Source organism: Bacillus rossius, chromosome 1 (assembly GCF_032445375.1).
Source record: "Bacillus rossius redtenbacheri isolate Brsri chromosome 1, Brsri_v3, whole genome shotgun sequence".
Lineage (NCBI taxonomy): Eukaryota > Metazoa > Arthropoda > Insecta > Phasmatodea > Bacillidae > Bacillus > Bacillus rossius.
In genome coordinates, this window is record NC_086330.1 from 349,312,366 (window position 1) to 349,335,373 (window position 23,008).

At 36.1% G+C, this 23,008-nt stretch overlaps 1 protein-coding gene across 1 annotated transcript; it reads left to right on the forward strand.

The window, feature by feature from the left end:
- The first annotated feature begins 2,089 nt into the window (after positions 1–2,089).
- Positions 2,090–13,988, forward strand: LOC134528211 (calcineurin subunit B type 2). Its single transcript, XM_063361627.1, has 6 exons — positions 2,090–2,194; positions 2,396–2,435; positions 2,531–2,707; positions 8,327–8,448; positions 8,539–8,661; positions 11,435–13,988. The coding sequence occupies exons 1-6, from the start codon at positions 2,192–2,194 to the stop codon at positions 11,480–11,482; spliced, it is 513 nt and encodes a 170-aa protein (XP_063217697.1). The 5' UTR covers positions 2,090–2,191; the 3' UTR covers positions 11,483–13,988.
- The last annotated feature ends 9,020 nt before the right edge of the window (positions 13,989–23,008 follow it).

Genomic DNA, 23,008 nt, shown 5'->3' on the forward strand with positions numbered 1-23,008 from the left:
TCGGCGCATAGCTGATTAAAGGTTTTGAAGAACTTACACTGACGCCACTCCCGCTGCCTGTCTAAGTTTTTTAAGGAATTATTAAGGTTGGAAAAGATCTCAGGGGTTTTAACGGGGGCTCGGCCTCGTGGCTGCAGGCAGGAGCGCGTCGCGGTTCGAAACCTACCCGGGCTGTTCAGGCCACCCAGGACGCCTTATAAATAACTGTTAAACGAATTGACACGACACTGCACTTTATTCAGAACCGATACACTTATTGGTCCAGGTACTGGCCGCGTCTGTTGTCTGACCGCTGTGACACGCGTATCTCTAAGCATGAACGGTGCGCGCGACCAGGATAGGTTGCAAAGTGGTATATACGGACAGTGGCCGACTGTCAACGTGAAAGTTGCGGCGGATAGTCGCGGAGCTACTGGCTACTGTACTGCAACAACTTATGACGACATTTACGTTAACATGGAGAATGGCACATATGTTCCAAATTTATTTGCACTCTAACCTGTGTCGAAATATTAAAGTCCCGAAAAGTACGTACACCCGGTAAGCTGGAGACATACACGTTACAGTCACTTTCTAATTGGAAATTACTCGGTTAGATTGCACATTACAAGTTACACATTTATAGAGGATGAAAGTTAAGAGGCGGAAGTTAGCGAGTAAGAACTCGACACATGTTGCTAAGAGTCTTCGATGATAACAATTAATTGGCTGTGAAGCCGAAACTGCGTAACTCAATTACGCTGTCCTTATTCTCTGGACACGAAATTACGTAGAAAATGTAAAGTTCCCTGTTGGGATAAAATTAATTAGTTACGAGTCGCACGAAATATCGTGCGACTGGGTGGGGTCGGCGCAGAGCTGGTAAAAGGATTTTAAGAACTTACACTATTGCTGAGACCTGGATGTAGCGCGAAAGTTGATGGCTCTGCGTTCGCGGAGCGTCCGACCCCTGCGAGCTCCCGACGGTAACTGGACTCGAGACCGCCCTGCGGCCTCGCGCCTAAACACGTGGAGCGCGGGAAAACAGATCCGGCCAGTTTTGGGCTTAAAATACATGTTACACAATATATGATTATAAAACAATTAGACATAATTTCCCTTAGACTAGTTATCTTTTAATTGTTGTTAAATAGTTGTTTTTAATTAAAAATAATAATTGCATATTTATTTCGGCACATTGCCACACCCGGCCGGGTGCTGTCGTCGCTTTGGTGTTCGTCGCGGCGCACTTTTATTCACTCGGCGGACATCACGCTCGGGCATGTTCGATGCACTTAAGAGTAAGTGTTGTTTTGACATAACGGCCTGTGCGAACCAGAGGGAGCACCGGCAGTCGGTGTCAACACTATTGCTGAGACTTGGATGAGACGCGAAATCTGAAGGCTCTGCGTTCGCAGAGCGATCGACCCATGCGAGTCCCCGACGGCAAATGGCGCGAGACCACCCTGCGGCCTCGCCCCGAGACACATGAAGCGCGGGAAACAGCTCCGTCCAGTTTTGGACTTAAATCACATATTTCACAATAAATGATTTAAGAACAATTGGACATAATTTCCCTTGAATTAATTATCTTTTATTTGTTATTAATTTGGTTGTTTTTGAGCTAAAAGAATAACTACCGTACTGATTTAGTTTAGCGCATTGCCACACCCGGCTGGGCGCTGTAATCGTCTTGGCGTTCGTCGCGGCGCACTTTTATTCACTCGGCGGATATCAGGCTCGGGCATGTTCGATGCACTTAAGAGTAAGTGTTGTTGTGACATAACGGTCTTAGCGGACCAGAGGGAGCACCGGCGGCTGGCGTCTGTTATAAATGGTGTAGTGTGGAATCGCATTCAGTTATGACTTTGATTCGGGTTTCTTTGTGCATAAAGAAAAAATAAATGCAAGCTTCCGCGAGATGAGTAACTTAACATGTTTTAATTTTTAAGTATATATGTAACTATGAATTGGAAAATAATATATTAATACTTTAATGTTCTGGTTTTTATTAAGTTTGAGATGAACTGTAAAAGCTATTATACTGCGTGTTCGTGTTGATAGTCTATGCTTTATAAAGCCTAATGTGTCGCTTTAATTCAAGCTCTATGACAGTGTGCTAACATACAATAATTCATATTCTTTATGTAGTCTATGATTTTGTGCTAAATTGTGGTACACTGTTTTGGGATCATAAGAAAAATAAATAAAAATGGTAATATGTAATATAATTGAAATAACTTTTACTTTAACTGTAATATATTTAAGCTATCCATGTTTCTGATTTTATTTTATTGATTCATGGCTGCTAGCATAGTTAATTTTAAGCTGGCCTATATTACAGTAGTCTTCATTAATGTTATTAGGTATTTTGTAAATATTAATTTGTGTTAATATTTTATGGATTTATTTACAGGGTAATGAAAGTTCTCTGCCTATGGAGCTTTGTTCCAACTGTAAGTATCTTTTTTTATGTAGGGGTTTGAATGAATATTTACATGTATTGTGTTTGTTTGAAGTGTGTTAATCTTGGTTTGTTATTTTACTTTAGTTGACGCAGATGAAATTCGTAGGCTTGGGAAACGATTCAGGAAACTTGATTTGGATAATTCGGGATCACTCAGTATAGATGAATTTATGTCATTGCCTGAGCTGCAGCAAAATCCCCTTGTACAGCGTGTTATAGACATTTTCGATGCTGATGGGAATGGAGAAGTTGACTTTAAAGGTATGTATCAGTAAGTTTAAAATAATTTTTGTGATGTCGCCACTGCCATTCTGTTTAACTCACCAAATTTTTTCTGTGGCCCTCGATAATAAGTATGTATATATATTTTGTATTTGTATTTGTATTTTGTGACGCAGTGGAAGATAAATAGAAATTATAAAAAATAATAATTTGAGTGCCTATTGTGCATCCAAACCAAAGCGTCAACCATTGACAGGGATTTGTTTGAGCAGTATAGAGGCACGAAGCTCCAACTTGATACGTTCTTCAGCATATAATTTGACATACAAACAGGAATTATTACGTTAGATTTGCGTAATGACAATTTCTTGTATGCGTTTGGTTACTTGCTATCGAATGTAAGAAGTCGGTGCTTCGCACCTCAATACTGCTAAAAAAATCCCTGTCAAGGATTTACGCTTGGGTTGGATGCACAGTAAGGACTCACGTTATTATTTTTAAAATATTTATCTACCTTCCATTGCATCACAATATTCAAACATAAAATATGGATGTTCTTTCATATGGAAAACTACAGGATCAGAAATGCAATTAAAGCACAACATGGCGACAGTTGCTTCAATGCTTAGGCTATCTAATGTGACCTATAAACAGAAATTTCTCAGAAACCAGTAGGAATTAAGAAAAGCTGTTTCAGGGTACATACAGGAATGTCGCTAGTTTTGAAAAAAATAATTTTGGAATTTTATTATTACCTACTTTACAGAAATAAAAGCAGCGCTGTAAGAATATTGCAGTTTTTTATTTTAAGTGTGTGATTCTGAAGGTGGACTTTCAAAGATCAGTTGTATCCATCACCCGTCCGTACGCCTTCCGTCCCCTCCATCATCACGCTGAGCAATTCATAATGATCTGTATGTCCATTAAATACTTTTCCATTTTGATGCTGTCAACAGACTAGAAGTCTTAAATAACTAGTAGTGAAAATTTTTGTATAGATGGATGAGAATAGTTATCATGAAGGTTAAGCACTTATAAATAATTAAACTCATAAATTTTTACTTTGACATTTATTAATATATTTTGTTTTTGTAATTATTTACACATCCTTCTCGTTCAATTTTTGTAACATATAACAAACATTTGAAATATTCAATCTTCAAATCCTTTCAAGATAGTAAAAGTTGCAGGTAATACTTTGCTAACATTTTGGAGGTTACAATATTCCATCCCTCCGTCCGTCAAAAGTTAAAGCTTGGGATTCTTTTGTCGGACTGACAGAATTTTTTTATTTTGTGAATGGCTTGAGGTCATGTGATTAATGGACAGATGGAAAACTGATGGAAGTGTTGGATCATTGTGAGTCCAGAAAACTTACTATTAGTTCTATAATGGTGAATAAAAAATGTATACATCCTACTTTGCAGGTAACAAGGGCTGCATCCAAATACTAGCATAATGCACTAAAAGTGCAACATAGTGGATGCGGCCATCATTGCATTGCTTCCGAATTCTCACAAGGGATGCCGATGTGTTTCTACATGCATCCACTAAACTCTAGGTTATAGGTATGCAACTCTCGTATCCACTGATGCGTCCCTACATCCATTAGCTTCTGAATAGTGTTGTTTCGTTGTTTGTACATAATATTGCTTCAGAGGTTTGGCATAAGATTTGTTGAAAACAAATTTTTTTAAATTTATAACTCATAGAGACCAAAAAAATTGTAAATAAAAGTATTGGGTTATGTGTTTCTAAAGTATTTGCTACTGAATTGTTCAATCACTTTTTGTTTGTGGGCAGTGCCATACTTATATGTAAATACTTTGCAGCATACCAATTGTGCAGATTAACTTCTGTTAAGTGAACATAATTTTTTTTATTGATTGTTACACTTGTGATTGTGCTTCTGCCCGGTGACAAAAAGCTTCCCCCTCCCTCCCGTTTTACACGCTGACATTCTTATTTGAAGGAGGTAAGGTTGGTTTTTGTGAGGCATTAAAAAAATCTAAAAAATTAGATTTTTAATAGTTACTGATAATACTAATGTTGCTTGATTCCAGGGTATGAAAAAATCCTAATTTAAAAAAAAAATCAGATTTTTTTATTAAAATAATTTTTTTTGTTTAAAATACAATTTTTTTGATTAAAATTTAAAAAATTGTAATCTGTGTATGTATTATACAGTACATTTTCATGACTGTTTTCATGACTTGACTTTGCTCTACAGTACAATTAAAAACAGATTAATTCATTTTGTAAATACAACTAGCCTAATTTTCTTTCTTTTAAATTACCACATTTTACATTGCATAATGTTTTAAGGAAATATTAATGATGTCACTTTATGAAAATTTTTAGTACAGTAACATAGTTAACATTAGTAAAAAAAATATGTCTTATAGAAAATAACTTCATCATTGAAAATATATCATATTTAAATGTAACTTTGTCACTTCTGTCATCCCTTATAGTCTTATAGTCCAATTGTTCTAAATAAAGTAATTTAAACCAAAACCACAATTTCGTGATCTTCTCAGAATTGCACACATACGAGAGTATTCAAAGTAAAACTTCTACATAAAATATTACTTATTTAAAATTTTAAACAAAAATACAAGTTTTGCAGCTTTTTCTGTACCCAGTCAATTTCGTAATGTTGACTGAACCAAACCAGACATCTTACCAAAGAACTGAAAATTTCCTTCCTACAGTTATAAAAATAGCATTTGACATTGTTGGAAGACAAACCTGTTGCCAAGAAGATATGACACACACACAACACAAACACATGAGGTAGAGGAGAGAAGAGAGAAAATGAGATGGCATTTAAAGTTACATTCCACCCACCTATATTTAATGTGTTTCAAAATAACTATAAATATGTACATACATTGTAGAAGAAATTAAGTACTATTCAATTTTCATTCTATCATTGCAACAGTCAATTTTTATGTAAGTAGGCATGATTACTTGGTTTAAACAATGCAGTATAGGAAATATTAACATTCATATCATATTATAAATTGATTTTATTCACTGATTTTAAAAAAAATCACATGATTTAAATCATGATTTAAATCACGATTTAAATCATGCTGATTAAAATCAACATACCCTGCTTGATTCTTCAACAAATACTTGTTTTTCAATCCAAACTGTATTGTAAAGAACTCATTAGGAGGGAGGGGTATGAACCAGAGAAGTTATGGGGTAAAAATAATTATAAAATATAATTGTGAAATCCCTTCTTATAATAATACATCTTTAAATATGAAAATTTAAAGAAGGTATACAAATTGCAGTGTTAAAGCAGCAACAAGTAGATGGTGTGTCTTCTGCAGGTAGTGTGGAATGGTAGCCACAATTGCTCTACTAGCATTCCAGGGGGTTTATTCTAAGTTTCTCGGAAAAGAGTTCCCGATCGTGATGCCACGATTATCGGAAGCTTTCTACAATTTGGTATTCTAAGTTACTTTCATCAACTCGGAACCTTTCGATTCTCGGAAGCCAATGATCGGCATGTTTTGAGTATACAATTGCTCTCAAAAAACCTTTGCCGATCGGGAATTAGCAGCCAGTTGAAATCATGGCGGATGCACGATTTATGTGTACACAAATAGTTAAACATTGTAGAAAATAGTACTTTTTTGGGCATGATCTATTTTTATGATATTTTGCGTAGGTGTCAATTGTGTTTAATATTTTGTAAAATGAGATGTTTTCCCAGTAGCATTGAATATGTATGATTTTCGGGCGTTATTCAAGTAGTTGACCTAACAGTCACGAGAGGGCAGCAGGGCTTGCGGGAGTGCGAGGCAGTAGCATGCGCTGCGGCGAGTAGGACTATTACAACACTTAATCGGAATAAAGTTTCGTGTCCATTACCGTTTCCCGAGTGGTAACAGTAATAACTGAAGATATTTGTACATTTATTATGTATAAAATATTGATCCCTAATACATGAACAAATATCTTCAGTAATTACTTTTACCACTCAGGAAACAGTAATGGACGCGAAACTTAATTCCGATAAAGTGTTGTAGTAGTCCTACCGGCCACTGCGCGCTACTGCCTCGCACTTCTGCAAGCCCTGCCATCTCGTGACTGTTAGGCCAACTACTTGAATAATGCCCCAAAACACGAAAGTATTTCTTCATATGGAAACCTACTTCTATCCAACCAAAGAAATTGAAAAATTACATAATGTAAGTAGTGATTCAGATACATAATAACTAAGTGGGAATGTAACGACGTTCTTTCTATAATAACAATATTATAACAAAGATTTTATGCAAGTAAATTGAAAAATAACCCAACTTTCAAAATACATATTCATAAATTATTTGCCTGTTTCAGATATCAAAAGTTTCAAAAATAACTCAGCGTGTGTATTTTGTTGCAGTCGTGGAATTCAATGAAAATTTTCTCCGCAAGAATTCGGGGTGCTCCTCCATAAAATAAAGCAACATTTTAATTTGCCTCTCACTCACACAAGATCGCCGAACAGCCATTATTTCAATAATACAATGACCGACCACGTGCAAACAACTACATTTCACTTCAAATATCCCATAAAAATAATTTAAGAAATAAACATTTTTCGCTTTCTCGAGCACTTTTAAAATTACTTAAGATTTTTATAAATACTTTTATCAACATTGAAACATCTGGAAAGTATATTGTCTTATAAACTCTGTGTTTTTATTTATATATTTGTTAGAAATATAAAGTGTTTTTTTGTTGTTATGTTGCAGTTTTCAAATCTCATCTTCGCTGCCAGACAAATTGTAGAGGGGGAAATCGTAACCCGAACTTTGCCGAGATAGTTAGGCCTCGTAACGATACCGCGCTTAGAATAGCAATTTCAGTACCTTTCGATTACAATCGTTCGGAACCGTGTGTTGCCGATCGGTCAAAGAGCTATATGTCGGAATCAATATCGAAATGTTCCGATAGAAAACGCTGGAAACTTAGAATAAACCTCCAGAAGAACAATTGTGCATATTTGTGATTACACAGCTATTCCTTTACGTTTTTCCCCTTAAAATACCCTTTTTAAAAGTCCTTCCAAATGGTTTAGTTACAGCAACTTTAATCAATTCTGCAATAATATTTATTTAAATTGTATTTAATGTATTTAATTTTTTTTAGGTTAAACCAAACAACTTTTCTGCACTTCAAAACATTTCACAACTAGCAAGATTTTTAGAATTTTGTCAGTGTTTCAATAATTTCATAATGCTATTGACATATTTTAAGTGTGGCTAATCTGACCAAACAAATATTTATCTTAAGTAAACTGGGATATTTTTATTATAACCTAACCTTCGTGGAAGAATCAAAGAAAACTACAGCAATGAAACTCCAAAGACTCATTTATTTCAGAGGCATTATAAATCATCATCTTGAACGTTTGTTGGATAAAATTTGTGACAGTTTGAATCATATTCCTCATTGACTGAAATGATCCACATGTCGACGATGTGTTAAACAGGTTGAGTTCATTATTTACTGTCTATAATATTGTTTGTCATAATTTTTCTCTTCATGTTTAAGAAATTATATTTGTTGGTGGTCATCAAGTGTTTATGAAATATGTATAAGACAACAAAATTGATTGCAATTGATCAACTAAGTGAAGATTGTGGCTTGCAGAATTCATCCAAGGAGTTTCACAGTTCAGTGTTAAAGGGGACAAGGAATCCAAACTGAGGTTTGCCTTCAGAATCTATGACATGGACAATGATGGCTTCATTTCCAATGGAGAGCTATTTCAGGTATTGTACTATGAATCAAAAATTCTTTGTATTCCATATTCAAAAAGGAAACCCTTGGTTCTATAATTAAATGTTCTATTTTTCCTTTAGGTTTTGAAGATGATGGTAGGAAACAACCTGAAGGATACACAGCTCCAGCAAATAGTGGATAAAACAATTCTCTTTGCAGATAGAGATGAAGATGGTAAGATCAACTTTGAAGAGTTCTGTTCGGTGAGTGAAGTTTATGCAATCATTCTTTTGTGAAAATTTCTTAAGAATCAAGGAGGAGTAGATTATACTTTCATGTTTGTTCATCATAAAAGTCAGTGTAACTTAAACAGAAAAGTTGTGCTGCCAGACCCAGCAATAGCAAATTACTCACAACAGACAATGTAGTATTAAGCAGGCACTATTAAAGAATCCAGTAATGAGTCATAAAATGGGGTGGGTTAGTTGTCAAGTGGTGTAAGTCTAAAACTTTAATGTTTTTAGGAGAGTTAAAAGTTCATAGCTCTGTATAAATTCAGGGAATAGTTTTTTAACTACATAATATGATGCAAAGGGTAATGAACTGGGACCCACAGCTTGTGGCCAATTTATGGATCCTCGTGGCCTAGTTTTGGAGTAAAGTCCATTTTCTAATTTTTGGGACTTCCAAATAAATAATGAACTGAATGGGCTTAAGATATTGTCGACATAAGGGTCTTTTGATTTAATGAGTAGTAATGGGATAAGATGAAATCGGAGCGATGACGGAATTAATTAATTTGGGGAGGATGGTGTGAACGGGAGTAACTTGAGAAAACCCATCTGGTTACAGCAGCGTCCGCCAAGTGTCCCACTTGCGAAAAATCTGGATTTGACCCTCTGAGAATCAAACCCAGATTGCCTTTGGGTGTAGGGTAGTGATCTAATCACTCAACCATCGAACTCCCCAAATATTGCAGTTTAACCATGCCAAGATAATTCTGTAGTGATGTCACTTGGCTAGCAACCCACCCAAATTCATTTAAATTATATGTTATAGAGTTACACTGGTGGATCGGGTTGGGGGGGGGATTTAAGAGAGCCCTTTTGATTGCAACCTGCTCTGGATTATTAACATTTTCATGAGGAAAAAAACTTTATTACTTTTTGGTCACAAGCTTCCTGCTTGAATTCCCTCATTTAAGTTTGTAAGTCTGCCAGTGAATGGTTACGTGGAACCCCGGAGTTGACGCTCTGTAGTAGAGCGATGCTGGTGCTGGGCTCGTGCCACAGCTTGTCGTTTGTCTCCGCCCAGACTTCCAGACCCAGGGACAAGGCCGACAATCCACACCCGCTACCGAGAGGGTGAAAATGAAAATTAAAAATCAAGAAAATTTAAATCTCCTAAAAAGTTTTGCTAAAAGAAAAAAAATCCCCCTGGCAGTGGTGTTTTAAATAGGTAGATGTTAAATTCAAATGATGCAGAGTAAACAAAATTTAGGAGTTGAAAGGGAAAATTCACAATAAAAGATATTTAAAGAATATCATTTTTCCAAATTGTGGCATGTGTTAACAAATATTATTAACAAATGATTGCAATAGGCTGGCATGTATCTACAAAAGCCCTTTCTTGATATAAAAGGGTTTAAAATGCTACCATAAAATATAAAAATAATTATACTTTAGCACAATAAGTACACTGTCGTACTAGCATATAATCATAAAACATAAAAAACTAATGATTATGCTTGCAATATACCTAATAAACCTTCCAATACTAAATTTATGTGAATATACTAAAATATTACAAAATTTAACAAATATTAAAATATTCTTAGCACATGCATTTCATCAAAAATATAATAATCCTCAGAAATTTGTTCATATTAACGTATCAGTTTTTGTTACAGTTCCTACAATTGCGAAAAGTCACTGAAACATATTTTCAAAGTCTTACCATATTTTTTAGAATATTCCACAAATTTATTCAAACTTATGATTGGCTCTTCAAACACAATGGTTCTTCAATAAATAGGTTAAACTCGTTAGTTTGCTAGTACAAAATTTCTCAAAGTTTATAATACCATGGACCAAATTTTTAACATCTGACTATATAGGCATGCACAAGTTAAAACCATAATCACTGCTTCAGTGCTCCCCATTAAACTCGCATAACTGCAGTGTTACATCCCTCTGTCGATACACAGCACTGTGGCTACACTTAAACTCTTAATACTCAAGTTATTTCCACTGCCGAAGATGAACAACTTCAGCAAAACTTTAAAGTTGAATCTCAAAACGCTTTAACCAGCATTGGCAGGTTTATGCACTACAGAAACGCTTCTCAGCTGCTTTTTTTTTTATTATCTCTCACCATGCTTGTACTTGCACAACGAAAACACAAAAAAAAAGTTCACGTGTCTGCCAACGTGCTAACTAGGTAACCTTTTACCAAATTTAGTTTAAAAACAAAATATATATTAATAAACTAAATTTAAGTTTAAAATTTAAACTCTAACAAATGTCACCAACTTAGGGAGAGTGGTGACAAGCTATCATGTTCACTGCTTTCAGAAAAAAGGTTGTTAATGGGAATGCATTAATTTTTTATACATGTAGATATTGAACCATTGAATAATTTGTTTGCCAGATTATAAACAGAAACAAAATATATAGAAATCTGTGCATGCCATTCATGTAGCATCTTGCCAGCATTGAAAATATTGTTCACTTCAAGATACAGTCAAATGTTAAATTCTTGGGAGCACAAAGTGTGAGTGAGTCCTTCACAATGAAGTTGCTGAGTTAGAAGTACTTTAACATTTGAAATTGTGCTTTGAGTAAGGGAGCTGAACTAGTATGCATTTTTGAAGGCCACTTTCCAGTTCCTTTTTTCATATTATAAAGAAAAAATAAACCCCAACGTCACGGCCTGGTCGGCTAGCTCATTGTTTCATCAAGTTCAGTAAGCAAGTCTTTAGATTACTTTGAATACATGCCATCTGTCATTGGTGTAACGCAGCCTTTTTTTTTCCAGGTTGTTGGCAACACCGACATTCACAAGAAGATGGTGGTTGACGTGTAGTGTGTAACGGTGCAATTTTTTTTCAAGGTCAATGACTAAGTGACCAAGGAAAATGAACGCAGCACACTGTACTTAAGACCATTTCGTCTGACTCTCCCTCTGTTTCCTCGTTTTTTGGAATGTGTGGAGTTGATGCTCTAGTCCCGTTCTGGTTTTCAGTCTCATTCCGATTGTCCCCTCCCCCCACATCTATCCATCTCGCTCCGCCGCTGCTCAAATTAAGATGTGGTGTTTTCTCCTCGATGCATTTTGAAAAGAGTGACAGGTGGTGTCATCGTTGATTAATAATCTAATTTACACCTTATCATTCTCAACAGCATGATTGGGAATCTTAATGCATGCATTAACGCCTTTGCCTACCCCAACTAATCTTCCGTTCGGTGGTTCAATTTAAACATCTGATTGTTGTCTTGTGTACAAAGATTTTCTACTGATCTAACACTAGCACTTTTTGTATCATAGTATAGACATGGGTTTTACAGGTACAGGTATTATAATACATAATTTTTACTGACGTGTAATGTGTTTGTAAATATGAAGGAAAAAATGGAGACATATTTCTAGATTTATTTATTAATATCTAATAACAGCTGTGTTAATTATAGATTTAGTACCCATAGTGTTTGTTTCAATCGTAAATTGCTTTTAATATTGTCTCAAAACTTGTGCATGGTTGGTGTACATAAAGGCAGTAACCGAAGGCATTCATGCTTAATATCTGTAGTATAATTTACTTCATTGAATTTGTAAGAGAATTGAAAGGCCAGGCAGTACACTTTGAGGTATTGGGAGTGATGTTAAATGCTGTATAAATGCATGCAACACTAAAGCTGTGAACTTGTGATATTGGTCTGTTATCACTTCATGGTACCTGTGCTTGTAAGACCTAAAAATACGGCAGGACATCACATTTATTCTTAAGCGTACTGTGAAAATCTTTCTTCCATTCTGTCCATTTCTGTTTCTATGTGTCACTGCACAATTATCACAGACTGTTTCTAATGAATATATATAAAATGCTGTATTGTTATGACAACTCTAACAAACTTATTTTATCTCTCTCTCTCTCTCTCTCTCTTCCTTTCTGCAGTGAAAGAAGTTAATTCTTGACGTTGATTAGCATAGCAGTTTATCAACTAAAAATATATCCTATAAAAAGTAATGTGTGGAATTGTACATCTAACCTGGGTTGTTAAATTATTGGGTACCAAGTATGAATTATAAAGTTACCAATTAATTATATTATTTTGCTGGTTCATAATATTGTTGTTCTTAATAATTTTTTTTTACAATATATTGTAAAATAAATGACAATAATATTATAAACCAGCCTTAAATTTTGTATATCTAAAAAAAATTTATTAATACTGTTGAATATTTTTATTGTACTAAGGCAGCATATTGTGCAACCTGTAGTCATAGTTCATAACTGCACAGGTTCAGTTCACAGTTATGGTATTTAACTTGCATTGTGTTAGAAATTCAAGTTTATGGATTGGGATGCTCTTAAGCATATTATTTTATACTTAGTGTGATATAATTGGTGTACGTATTGTGTTCTGCGATATTTTACCATCTCATTTATGATCTGAAATTTTTGTCTCTCACCATATGAACTGTAGTTAGTTGAGATAGCTTGCTGATGTTACTTTCTTCCAAGACTTTAGTAATAAACTTTCACTGAAGCTCATTAATCATCATTTTTTACTTTTAATTAAATATTATAGTTATGATATAAAAATACTTTTCCGCTTTCTTTTTAAGAGCAAAAGTATCAGTTTCACAATAATTAGTGTTATGTTTTTTTTAAGTATGGCCAGTAAATGCTTTGATTTTTTTTTTGATAGATGACCTAAATGATAAAAATTAATTTCTTGTGTGACAAAAAATTTTTAGAACTCACAGAATTTTCTGTGTTTCTCTTACATAAATTTGTTTTTCTACAATTGTAGTACAATTTTTGTAAAATTACATGTGACCAATTTGACTTTATAATTGTTTAACCTATCTATCTTATTTGGTGATTTTCAAACACTTTTTGTATTTTAATTTTTTTTTTCATATTGTGGTTTGCTTACAAGGGTCAAAAATAATTAAAAGAACAAATCAGGAAATTAGATATATGTACCAGAATGTATTTTAATTTTACTGTCAAATTTACTTATGAAACTTGTGTCAAAAAAATAAAAACAAATACAAAAAAAAATTTTGTACATTAAAAGAAAGACTTAAGTTTACTAGAAAAATTATTAGTTGCAATATAGTACAAGTCTGAGGATGATATTTTTGTTCTTACTATAGCTTAATTTTTTTATTATTTTAAATTTCATGTGTTTCAATATGTTTGCTGCATAATTATCATGGTGTAGAAATTCTCAAATTGTTTACTCTTATACATTGCATGTAAGGTATGTAAAGAGAGTGCAAATATTCAAGAACTTGTGTTTCATTAAAGTATTTATACATGTATTATTAAGTGTTATAAAGATTTTATTCACAATTTAAATTATTTTAATTTATTATTTGTGGTACCGGGAATTATGAATTGAGTTGAATTGAATTATGAGTTTCATCTCTTGAGTGAGAGAGAGATGTAACACTTTTTGCTTTATGGCAATATGCTGATGTTACAGTAATTTTTGTTGACAGGCATAAAAATATGGTGTTATTGTTTGGTACATAGCATCTCAATATTTAATATTTACACAACACATTGCTATTTTTGTAGACTAAGTAGTGTATTTTTCGTGAAATTAAAAAAAGGGCCATTCAAAAACATTATTTTAGTATAATTAGCTGTCAAGTCCCACTTTTAGCAATCTAGCTGCCTACCCATTTGCCTTAGAGGGATATTAAGGAACCTAGGGCAAATAATTTTGTTAGGCCTTCCCCCATTATTTAATGCACTTGATTTATGCTGGTATGGCACAATTTCCTGAAAGTATTTTAGCACATTGCTTTCTCAGTGACACATCTTTAAACAAATAAAATGAAAAAAGTATCATGTAGTGATGAACTTACCAGGTCTGCTCATCTATTTAGGCCCAAGTAAAATTAAACTCATTGTATATTTAATGTCATATAAATAATAATTTAAGCAACCTCCATTCATTACCTCCATGTTTGGTGATACGCATCACAATTTTCTTGCATAATTATTTTGAACTTTGCACTGTGGGAGGGGGTGAGGCAGCTTTCTTGTACCACTTCTCTTCCCCCTAAAACCTTTATTGGCCATTTCCCTCACCCCTGCACCCTCTTAAAAAAGTGACAAGGGAAAAAATATTCTTTATACCAGTGTTTCTTTCCCCATCTGTTGTACATATTTTTTTACCCGTTCCTTTCCCAGAGAGCGAAAAGACGGCAAGAATAGTCAGTTACTTCTATAAAAACTACAACTTATGTAATGGGGGTTGAGGAGGAGGATTTGTGTGTGTTTGTTGCTGCAATTTTGTCACGTAATATTACAATTATAAGCGTGGGAAATTGCGTTAAAAACAATAAATTTTGGGCAATGTAGCATCATGGAGATTGTGTTTAGTGCCAGTTTATGGTCATCTACAACAATGAGAGGGAGGGGAAACCATCCATGCTGCTACATGGCCACATTATTGCTGGTGGCAGACGTAGCATAATGGCACTGCTGAGATATTTTAATTAAACAATTTATACTTACTAATGTCATATTTCTTAACCAACACATTTGTATCCTTAATTAAAAATGAACATTTACCATTATTCCATGACTCATCAACTGTAAAAAAAAATTACCATAGGATACTGATATTTCAAATTATGCTGTTCATATAAAGTTATCTTAACATATTTGTGCCCATTTTCTAATGTTGGAGTTTTTTTTTTCTCTTTCAGTAAATTTGTGTGAAGATTTTATTTCTTTAAATATTTTGGATTTGAGTGAAATCTTCACTGTGGTGTTTGCGTTAATAGTGACAAAACCATATGGTAAAGTGAATATTTAATTTAAAACTTTTAATTTTGTGTAAATTTATTTTTTGTAATCAGAATCACTGTTACAAAACTATTTTGTTCAAACAGTTGGAGTTCATACCTCATGTTATTTCCAAAAAAAAAAAAAGTATGCAGGCAAGAAACCCATTCCCTGATGGGCTATATAAAATACATTTGTTGAAACACATGAGGGACAAACGAAACAAACTTTTTTTTTAATATTTTATTTATAGGTGTCTGCATGCAATAAAATGCTGGGTACCATGTTCAGAAGTAGAATAAAGTACACAGTTTACAAGCAAGCTTGTCTTATTTTAGTGTCTAATGACATGTTAATATTTTCATTAAATGAATCTTACACACATTCATTCACATCAATAAAAAGTACTATTAACTTCTCCAATTCTTTTTAATTCATTTACAAAATCTAAATGTTTATATGTACAAATTTTTACAATTTTCTCTTCAACTCATTAAATTAGCAGCAAATTTTTGTAGCTTGCTTAATTCTTATATGACTGTGCTAGACAGGTTATTTGGAAATTATAGTGTGGCAGGGAATCCCAAAACAAGCAATTTTGTCTAAGAAATTATTTTTATACGTTAGAGAAAATTAACCCTCTCATGCATTGTCTCATAATTTAGGGACATAATAAAAAAGTCCTTGTATGCTTAGTATGAAAATGCATTTTCAAATTTAAATGCATGGAAATCTTGCTTCACCAGATGCAGCATAGATGGCAGCACTACATAGTTCCATTTGCTACAGCTTTCACCAATACCTCATGTTATTCTTTTTGACGCCCTGTTCTGCACAAACTTTACGTTACGTGTTTGCTACAGATGATTGAACAGCGAAAGAGATGGTAAGTTAATTCTTATATCTAGTTATGTTTAAAAGAAATTAGTAAAAATGTGTGAACATTGTTTTTATTAAATAATGTACTTTATTTCAAGAGGTAAACATACGTCCTCAATTGAGGACTACATACATGCATAAATTCATTATGTATATATTTATAATTATGTGTATTCAACTCACATTTTTGTAGCAGAAAATCAATGTATTTTACAGTATTATCAACACAAATGTAAAATATAAACTTTTATAATTTTTACTCACTTGTATCAGTATTATTGTATTAGTACAGTTAACTCTCTATGATCCGCGGTGCGGATTATCCGCGCATGCTACGAAAAATACAACACATATGTAAATCTGTATTTTATTACAAGTGAGCAAATTTGAACTCTACTGACGAGTGTATTGTGTGCAGTATAACGCCACAAGCCTTCTCGGAACTCACACAGTAGGCTGGCATGCGTTGCTATTTTTGTCTGTCGCACTTTGTTTCTAGTCGTATGGTTGAGCACTTTTATGTTTACATTACTGAAATGTATTGTATGTTAATTATTCAGTAAAATACTACAACTTTAGCATCATTTAAAATTTTATACAGTTAATTGTAAATTTTACTGTACATAAATTTTTAGATTTTTAAGTTTGTTTCCCATTTTTGACTCTTTTGCGGATTATCAGCTATTTACATTATCCGCGGTGGCCCTGCCACTTAATTTCGCGGATAATCGGGAGTGTACTGTAATAAACTTTTGAAGCAAGTTCAGTTATAACATAAAATTTAGTTTTATAAGTCATAGCATTTATACTTTGCTTTGTTTGCAATATTTGCCTTGGAAACTCATAGTGAACCTACACTGTTTCTTTTTAGATAGAACATACTCTGAGCACATCACATAATGTGGAATCACGACCGAAAAGTCAACGTAATTACAGGCTGCTGCCATTAAAATACTGCAAAATTGCTCAGATTTTGGCTGATACCTGCCTAAGAAACTGTACAGCACTGTTTCTTCTTCATCAGAAGATGACAGTGATGTGGAAGAAATATAAAATGAGGAAATTTGTACAAACAGTTGTTTTGCAGGTCAAGAAAGGAAGGTAATATGGTTAAGTGAAGGTGGTGATGATGAGGCTAACTGTGTACCAGTATTTCCTGGTAACCACAAAGTACTAGTTAATGGCAACACTCCACTTGATTTTTTTTTACCACTTGTTTCCTCTTAAACTAATTTCAGAAACTGCATATCATACAAATTTGTATGCTTAACAGAGAAAGGACAATCTTTCTCCTTCCACTTCAGAACTAAAAGCATGTCTTGACATTGTCCTTGTTATGGCCTACATAAAGTATCCACGAATGGAACACTATTGGTCTGAGCAAGTGGACTACAAATGGACCTGATGGCTGACACAATCTCAGGTATTTGCATTTTACTGATAAAAGTTCCATTCCACTAGATAATGACAAAGCTATCAGAATTTGTCTAATTTTGAATTAGCTGCATGATACATTTCACTACACAATGCTATTAATCTAGAAGAATACCACAGTGTCGATGAAATATTGATACAATTCAAAGGTTGCTCTTCGCTCAAGCAGTATCGCAAAAAATAAAATAAAAAATGTGAGGAAGAGCTGGGATGTCTGGTTATGTTTCTTACTTTGAACTGTATCAAGGAGCAAGTTGCATAATTCTGAGAAATCAGGATGTGATGCAGCGATATTCATGGGAAAAGCCACAAAGTTTATGCTGATAACTATTTCACCAATTTGCCCCTTGTACTGAAATTGAAGTCCGAGCCCACAGGCTGCAAACAACTGATAAGAAACTAAAACCAGTGAAATTATTGCAGCAAGAGGAAGGGTTTCTATTTGCACATCCAATGAAAGTATCAGTTTCTCGTTGGATTAATAATCTTGCTGTACAAGTTGGTTTTTCTTTTGCTGGAAAGGAAGCAGAAAGCACTGCCAGGTGTTTCAGTAGGAAAGGAAAGACATATTGAAGTTCAGCATCCATACAGTATTGAGTGTTACAACAGGCATATGGGTGGTGTTGACCTCATGGACACACTTGTAGCAATGTACTAAAATGATGTCAGAAACAGGAGATGGTACACGTGTATATTGTATCACATGTTGAATGTGGCTGTGATAAATGCACGAATGTTGTGGAAATAGTCGGATAGCTACTGGACTCATTTACCAATGAAAAGCAGATATGGGGGAAAAGAAGCAGGGGGGGGGGGGGGGGGTTTCCCCATCTGATGTCAAAAACCGAAGAAGAAAAGAGCTAGTCATTCTGTTCCAAAAGAACTGCAACTTGATGGCGGACAGCACTACCCAGAATAAATCAACTGAAAAACATGCTGATGTTATGACATCCAGTGCAAGAGCAAGACAAGATCTTTGTGTGGTACTTGCAAGGTTCTAGTTTGTTCTCAGTGTATGCAAAGATTTCATACCAAATAAACCATAAGTATTAGATATAATTATACAATTTTACTTAGGGTTGTATAGTTCTAAACTCTGCATACATTGCAGTGTTAGAAATTGTATATCTGAGATTATCTTTGAAAGATTTGTGCAATGGGTGTTGTGTTTTCACCTTGTTTAAATGGACATCAACTCATTACACTGTACGACTATCACATATTTATTCAAAATCGCTCTACTCATTATGTTACATTCACTCTCCACCATTACATCACGATCCACTTGCCGCTCTACCACTTCCTTTCATAGATACCAACTCTCATAGATGCCAACATCACATATCACAACACCTTCCCTTTTATAGCAAATACATCCACACTCTTGACATATTACTACAATCCAGAAACAGAGCAAAAGTTAAAACGTCATCAGTTTGGGGAATCATATTATTTGGTACTCACTAGTCTTTGTATCTTGCTGGCACTTTCACCTCACGTCCACTTTTTGTACGTCTCGACACATTGACCTTTTCCTTACCACTCATCAGTGCTGGTGGGCACTCTCCCTGCCGCACTCTTGACCCTGCTCCCTGCGACTCTCCTCCTGCCTCGTCTTCTGCTGGGAACCCCCGGAACTCATCATCAGAGTCCAGGCTGGACCTTCTCCTATGCAACTCAGGAGCAAGGCTGGATGGTCTCAAGTGATGGGAGTTCCTCCGCACGTGCTGGCCATCCTGATCACGGACAACGTATGATCTCGGAGTCGAAGACTTGTGTACAATTTCTGCTGGTTCCCACTGATTGTTTCTATTTAACAAGACCCTATCTTGGTGCTCGAACTCGGTTGCCTTTCTTGCCCGTTGATCATACCACTGTTTGATCTTCGCTTGCCTGTTACGTAGTTCTTCTGCTACCTTTCCCTGCACTTCCGGTTGTAGTAACTGCTGCCTCATTGGTAGTTTCGTCCTTACCCGGCGACTCATTAGCAACTGTGCTGGTGACAGGCCTACAGCAGTCAGAGGAGTGTTTCTGTACTCTAGTAACATGACAGGTAGATCACTAGACGAATCCGAACACCTCCTCAACATGTTCTTAGCAATCTGCACTGCTCGTTCTGCAAGCCCATTCGACTTTGGGTAGTGAGGACTTGCTGTCACTACTTCGAAGTCCCAACTCATTGCGAACTGCCTGTATTTATAGGAGTTAAATGGCATATTGTCTGAAATAATGAGCTTTGGCACACCATGAGTAGCAAACACAGATTTCAGTCCTCTTATGACTTCATTGGCTTGTTTATTTGCTACTGGTACTATTTCAATCCACTTGGAATAGTAGTCAATGACAACCATATAGCTGTTGCCCCCATAGTCACAAAGATCAATACCAAGTTTCTCAAACGGTAATTCTGGAATGTTGTGAGATATGAGTGGTTCTGCTTTATTCTGGCTTCTGAATTTTTGGCATGTGAAACACCTATTTACCAATATCTCAATGTCTTCTGCCATTTTTGGCCAATACAGTACTTGCCTGGCTCGTGCTTTGGTTCTTTCTATGCCTAAGTGGCCCTCATGGAGTAAGAGTAGCATCTGCTGCCTCAATGCCACTGGCACTACAATGCGATCATTTAAGAACACTAGACCCTTGTCGAGATGCAAGCAATTCCTTTGGACAAAGTACATTTGAGCTTGCTGGCTGACTTGATGTTTGTGTTCTGGCCACCCATTTTGACAGTACCTCATAACCTCACACAGTGCTGTATCCTTAGCAGTTTCCCGCCTGAACTCATCCTTTCTAGTAGTCGACACCTGACTTGTATCACTCACACTCACAAGGTGAACCATTTCTGCAGACAAATCTTCATCTGCATGTTCCACTTCTGGCAAATACGCCCTTGACAGTAAGTCTGCTACATGCATGAGTTTGCCTGGAAGATACTCTACCGACAGCGTGTACCGTAGCAGCCTGATTTTCATCCGTTGAAGTCTAACAGAATACACATCTGCTATACTTTTCTTAAACACTGGAACTAATGGTTTGTGGTCTGTGTGTACTATGACATGCCTTCCATATATGTAGTGATGAAACTTTCTCGCTGCAAACACAATACTGAGCATTTCCTTCTCGACTTGTGCATAATTCTTTTCTGCTGAGGACAAACTTCGGGAAGCATAGCTGATCGGCTGATCATCACACATTAAACAACATCCCAGTCCATCTTTTGAGGCATCACACTGAATGGACAGTTTTTTGTTGGGGTCATACAAGCCGAGTACTGGTGCCTTGCTGACCAACTCCTTGACTTGCTGCAACACATCAGTGTGCACTGGTAACCACTGCCACTCAGTATCGTTCTTCAGGAGTTCCCTCAGTGGAGCTATGATGCTAGCTAAGTTAGGTAAAAACTTCCTTAAGTAGCTGATGAAACCCAACACTCTTTGCAGCTCAACTTTGTTGGTGGGTGTTTGTAGTGCTAGAATAGCTCGCACCTGGTCGGGATCTGGCTGCATACCATTTGAGGAGAACACATGCCCAAAATACCTTGCCTCCTTCTTTTTGAACTGAATCTTGCGTACATTGAACTTCACATTTAGCGCTCTCGCTCTCTGTGCTACCTGTAACAATATTTGATCGTGCTCAACTTCATTTGCAGCGGCAATCAAGAGGTCATCAAAGTATACTAGTACCCCTGGAATATCACCAAAGTTTTGCATGTTTATTCGTTGAAAAATTTCAGGTGCACTCGATAACCCAAATGGGAGCCTGAGAAATTTATAACATCCAAATGGTGTGCTGAAAGTGCAGTACATACTTGATTCCTCATCTAGTTCCACCTGGTAAAACCCATCTTTCAGGTCCAACACTGTGAAAATGGACTTATTGTTCAGCTGGCAGCTCAACTCCTCTAATGTTGGTATCATGTGATACTCCCTGCAAATTGCCTTATTCAGGTCTACTGGATCTAGACAGAGTCTGAGACTTTTGTCGCCCTTTTCAACAACAGTTAGGTTGCTAACCCATCCAGTTGGCTGATCAACCTTGGCAATAATTCCTAGCTTAACAAGCTCGTCCAACTTGATTTTTAATCTATCTCTTAAGGCAAAGGGCACTCTTCGAGGTGGTTTAGCAACTGGCTGAACAGATTTATCTACTACCAATGTGCACTTGTTCGGAATACACCCGACTCCCTGAAATACATCTGCAAATTCTGAGAGGAACTTATCTTCCGATAAAACGCTACTGTGTAAGGTGTGGACAAAACTGCGAGAAACTAACTTCAAACACACGCATCCTGGCAGTCCAAGAATGGGCATTCTGCAGCTACCATCTTCAACAACAACAAACTCCAGGCACTCCTGAGCACCATCTGCTGTATTTACTCCACACATTAGCTTAATGACACCCACTGGTTTCACTTTTTTGCCGCCGAACCCTTCGAGTGTTATGTGTGACCATTTCAACTGGGTTGGGCGAGCCAGCTGCTTCACAATACTCTGTGATATGATATTTACCTCTGAGCCCGTATCAAGCTTGAAATATACAGTCTTACCTTCAACCCACATTTCTTGGATCCACTCCTTTCGGCCTGGCTTGGCATCCTCCACCCCGGTCGTTGCTTCTGCCACTTCTAATGTGCTGACAAAGAACTCTTCCATCTCACCTCCCGTTAACCTAACCTCTTCAACTTGGTTGGTGCACACGGTTGCAAAATGATTGAACTTCATGCACTTGTAACATTTTTTTCCAAAGGCAGGGCACTCATTCTTCCTATGTACCCTCCCGCACCTTCGGCACTTAGGACTTCCTTGTTGCACATGCTTCTGTTCAGCCCCCCCTTTGTATGGTACCTGCTGCTGTTCAGTTGATTTCTGCTTTCTTCTATTTCGCCACACAGTTTCAACTGTGCCTCCTCTCGGGTGAATTTCATCATCCGACGAATCCTCACGCCGATTAACAGGATTGACAGCTTTGGTTTGTATAGCGTCGGCACGTTGCTTGCCTAGCTCAGCCACCCTACACTGTTCCATTGCCCGTGACAAGCTGAGATCCGGTTCACGCAACAAACGTTCCTGCAGCCCTTTGTCCCGAATGCCCAAAACTATTCTGTCCCGCACAACACTGTCTGTCTGGTCCTTGAAGTCACAACTTTGAACCAGCTTTTTTAAATCTCTCACAAACGAGTCAAACGGCTCTCCCTCTTCCTGAGATCGGCAATTAAACTTGTACCGCTCAACTACGATATTTTTTACAGGGTTACAATAATG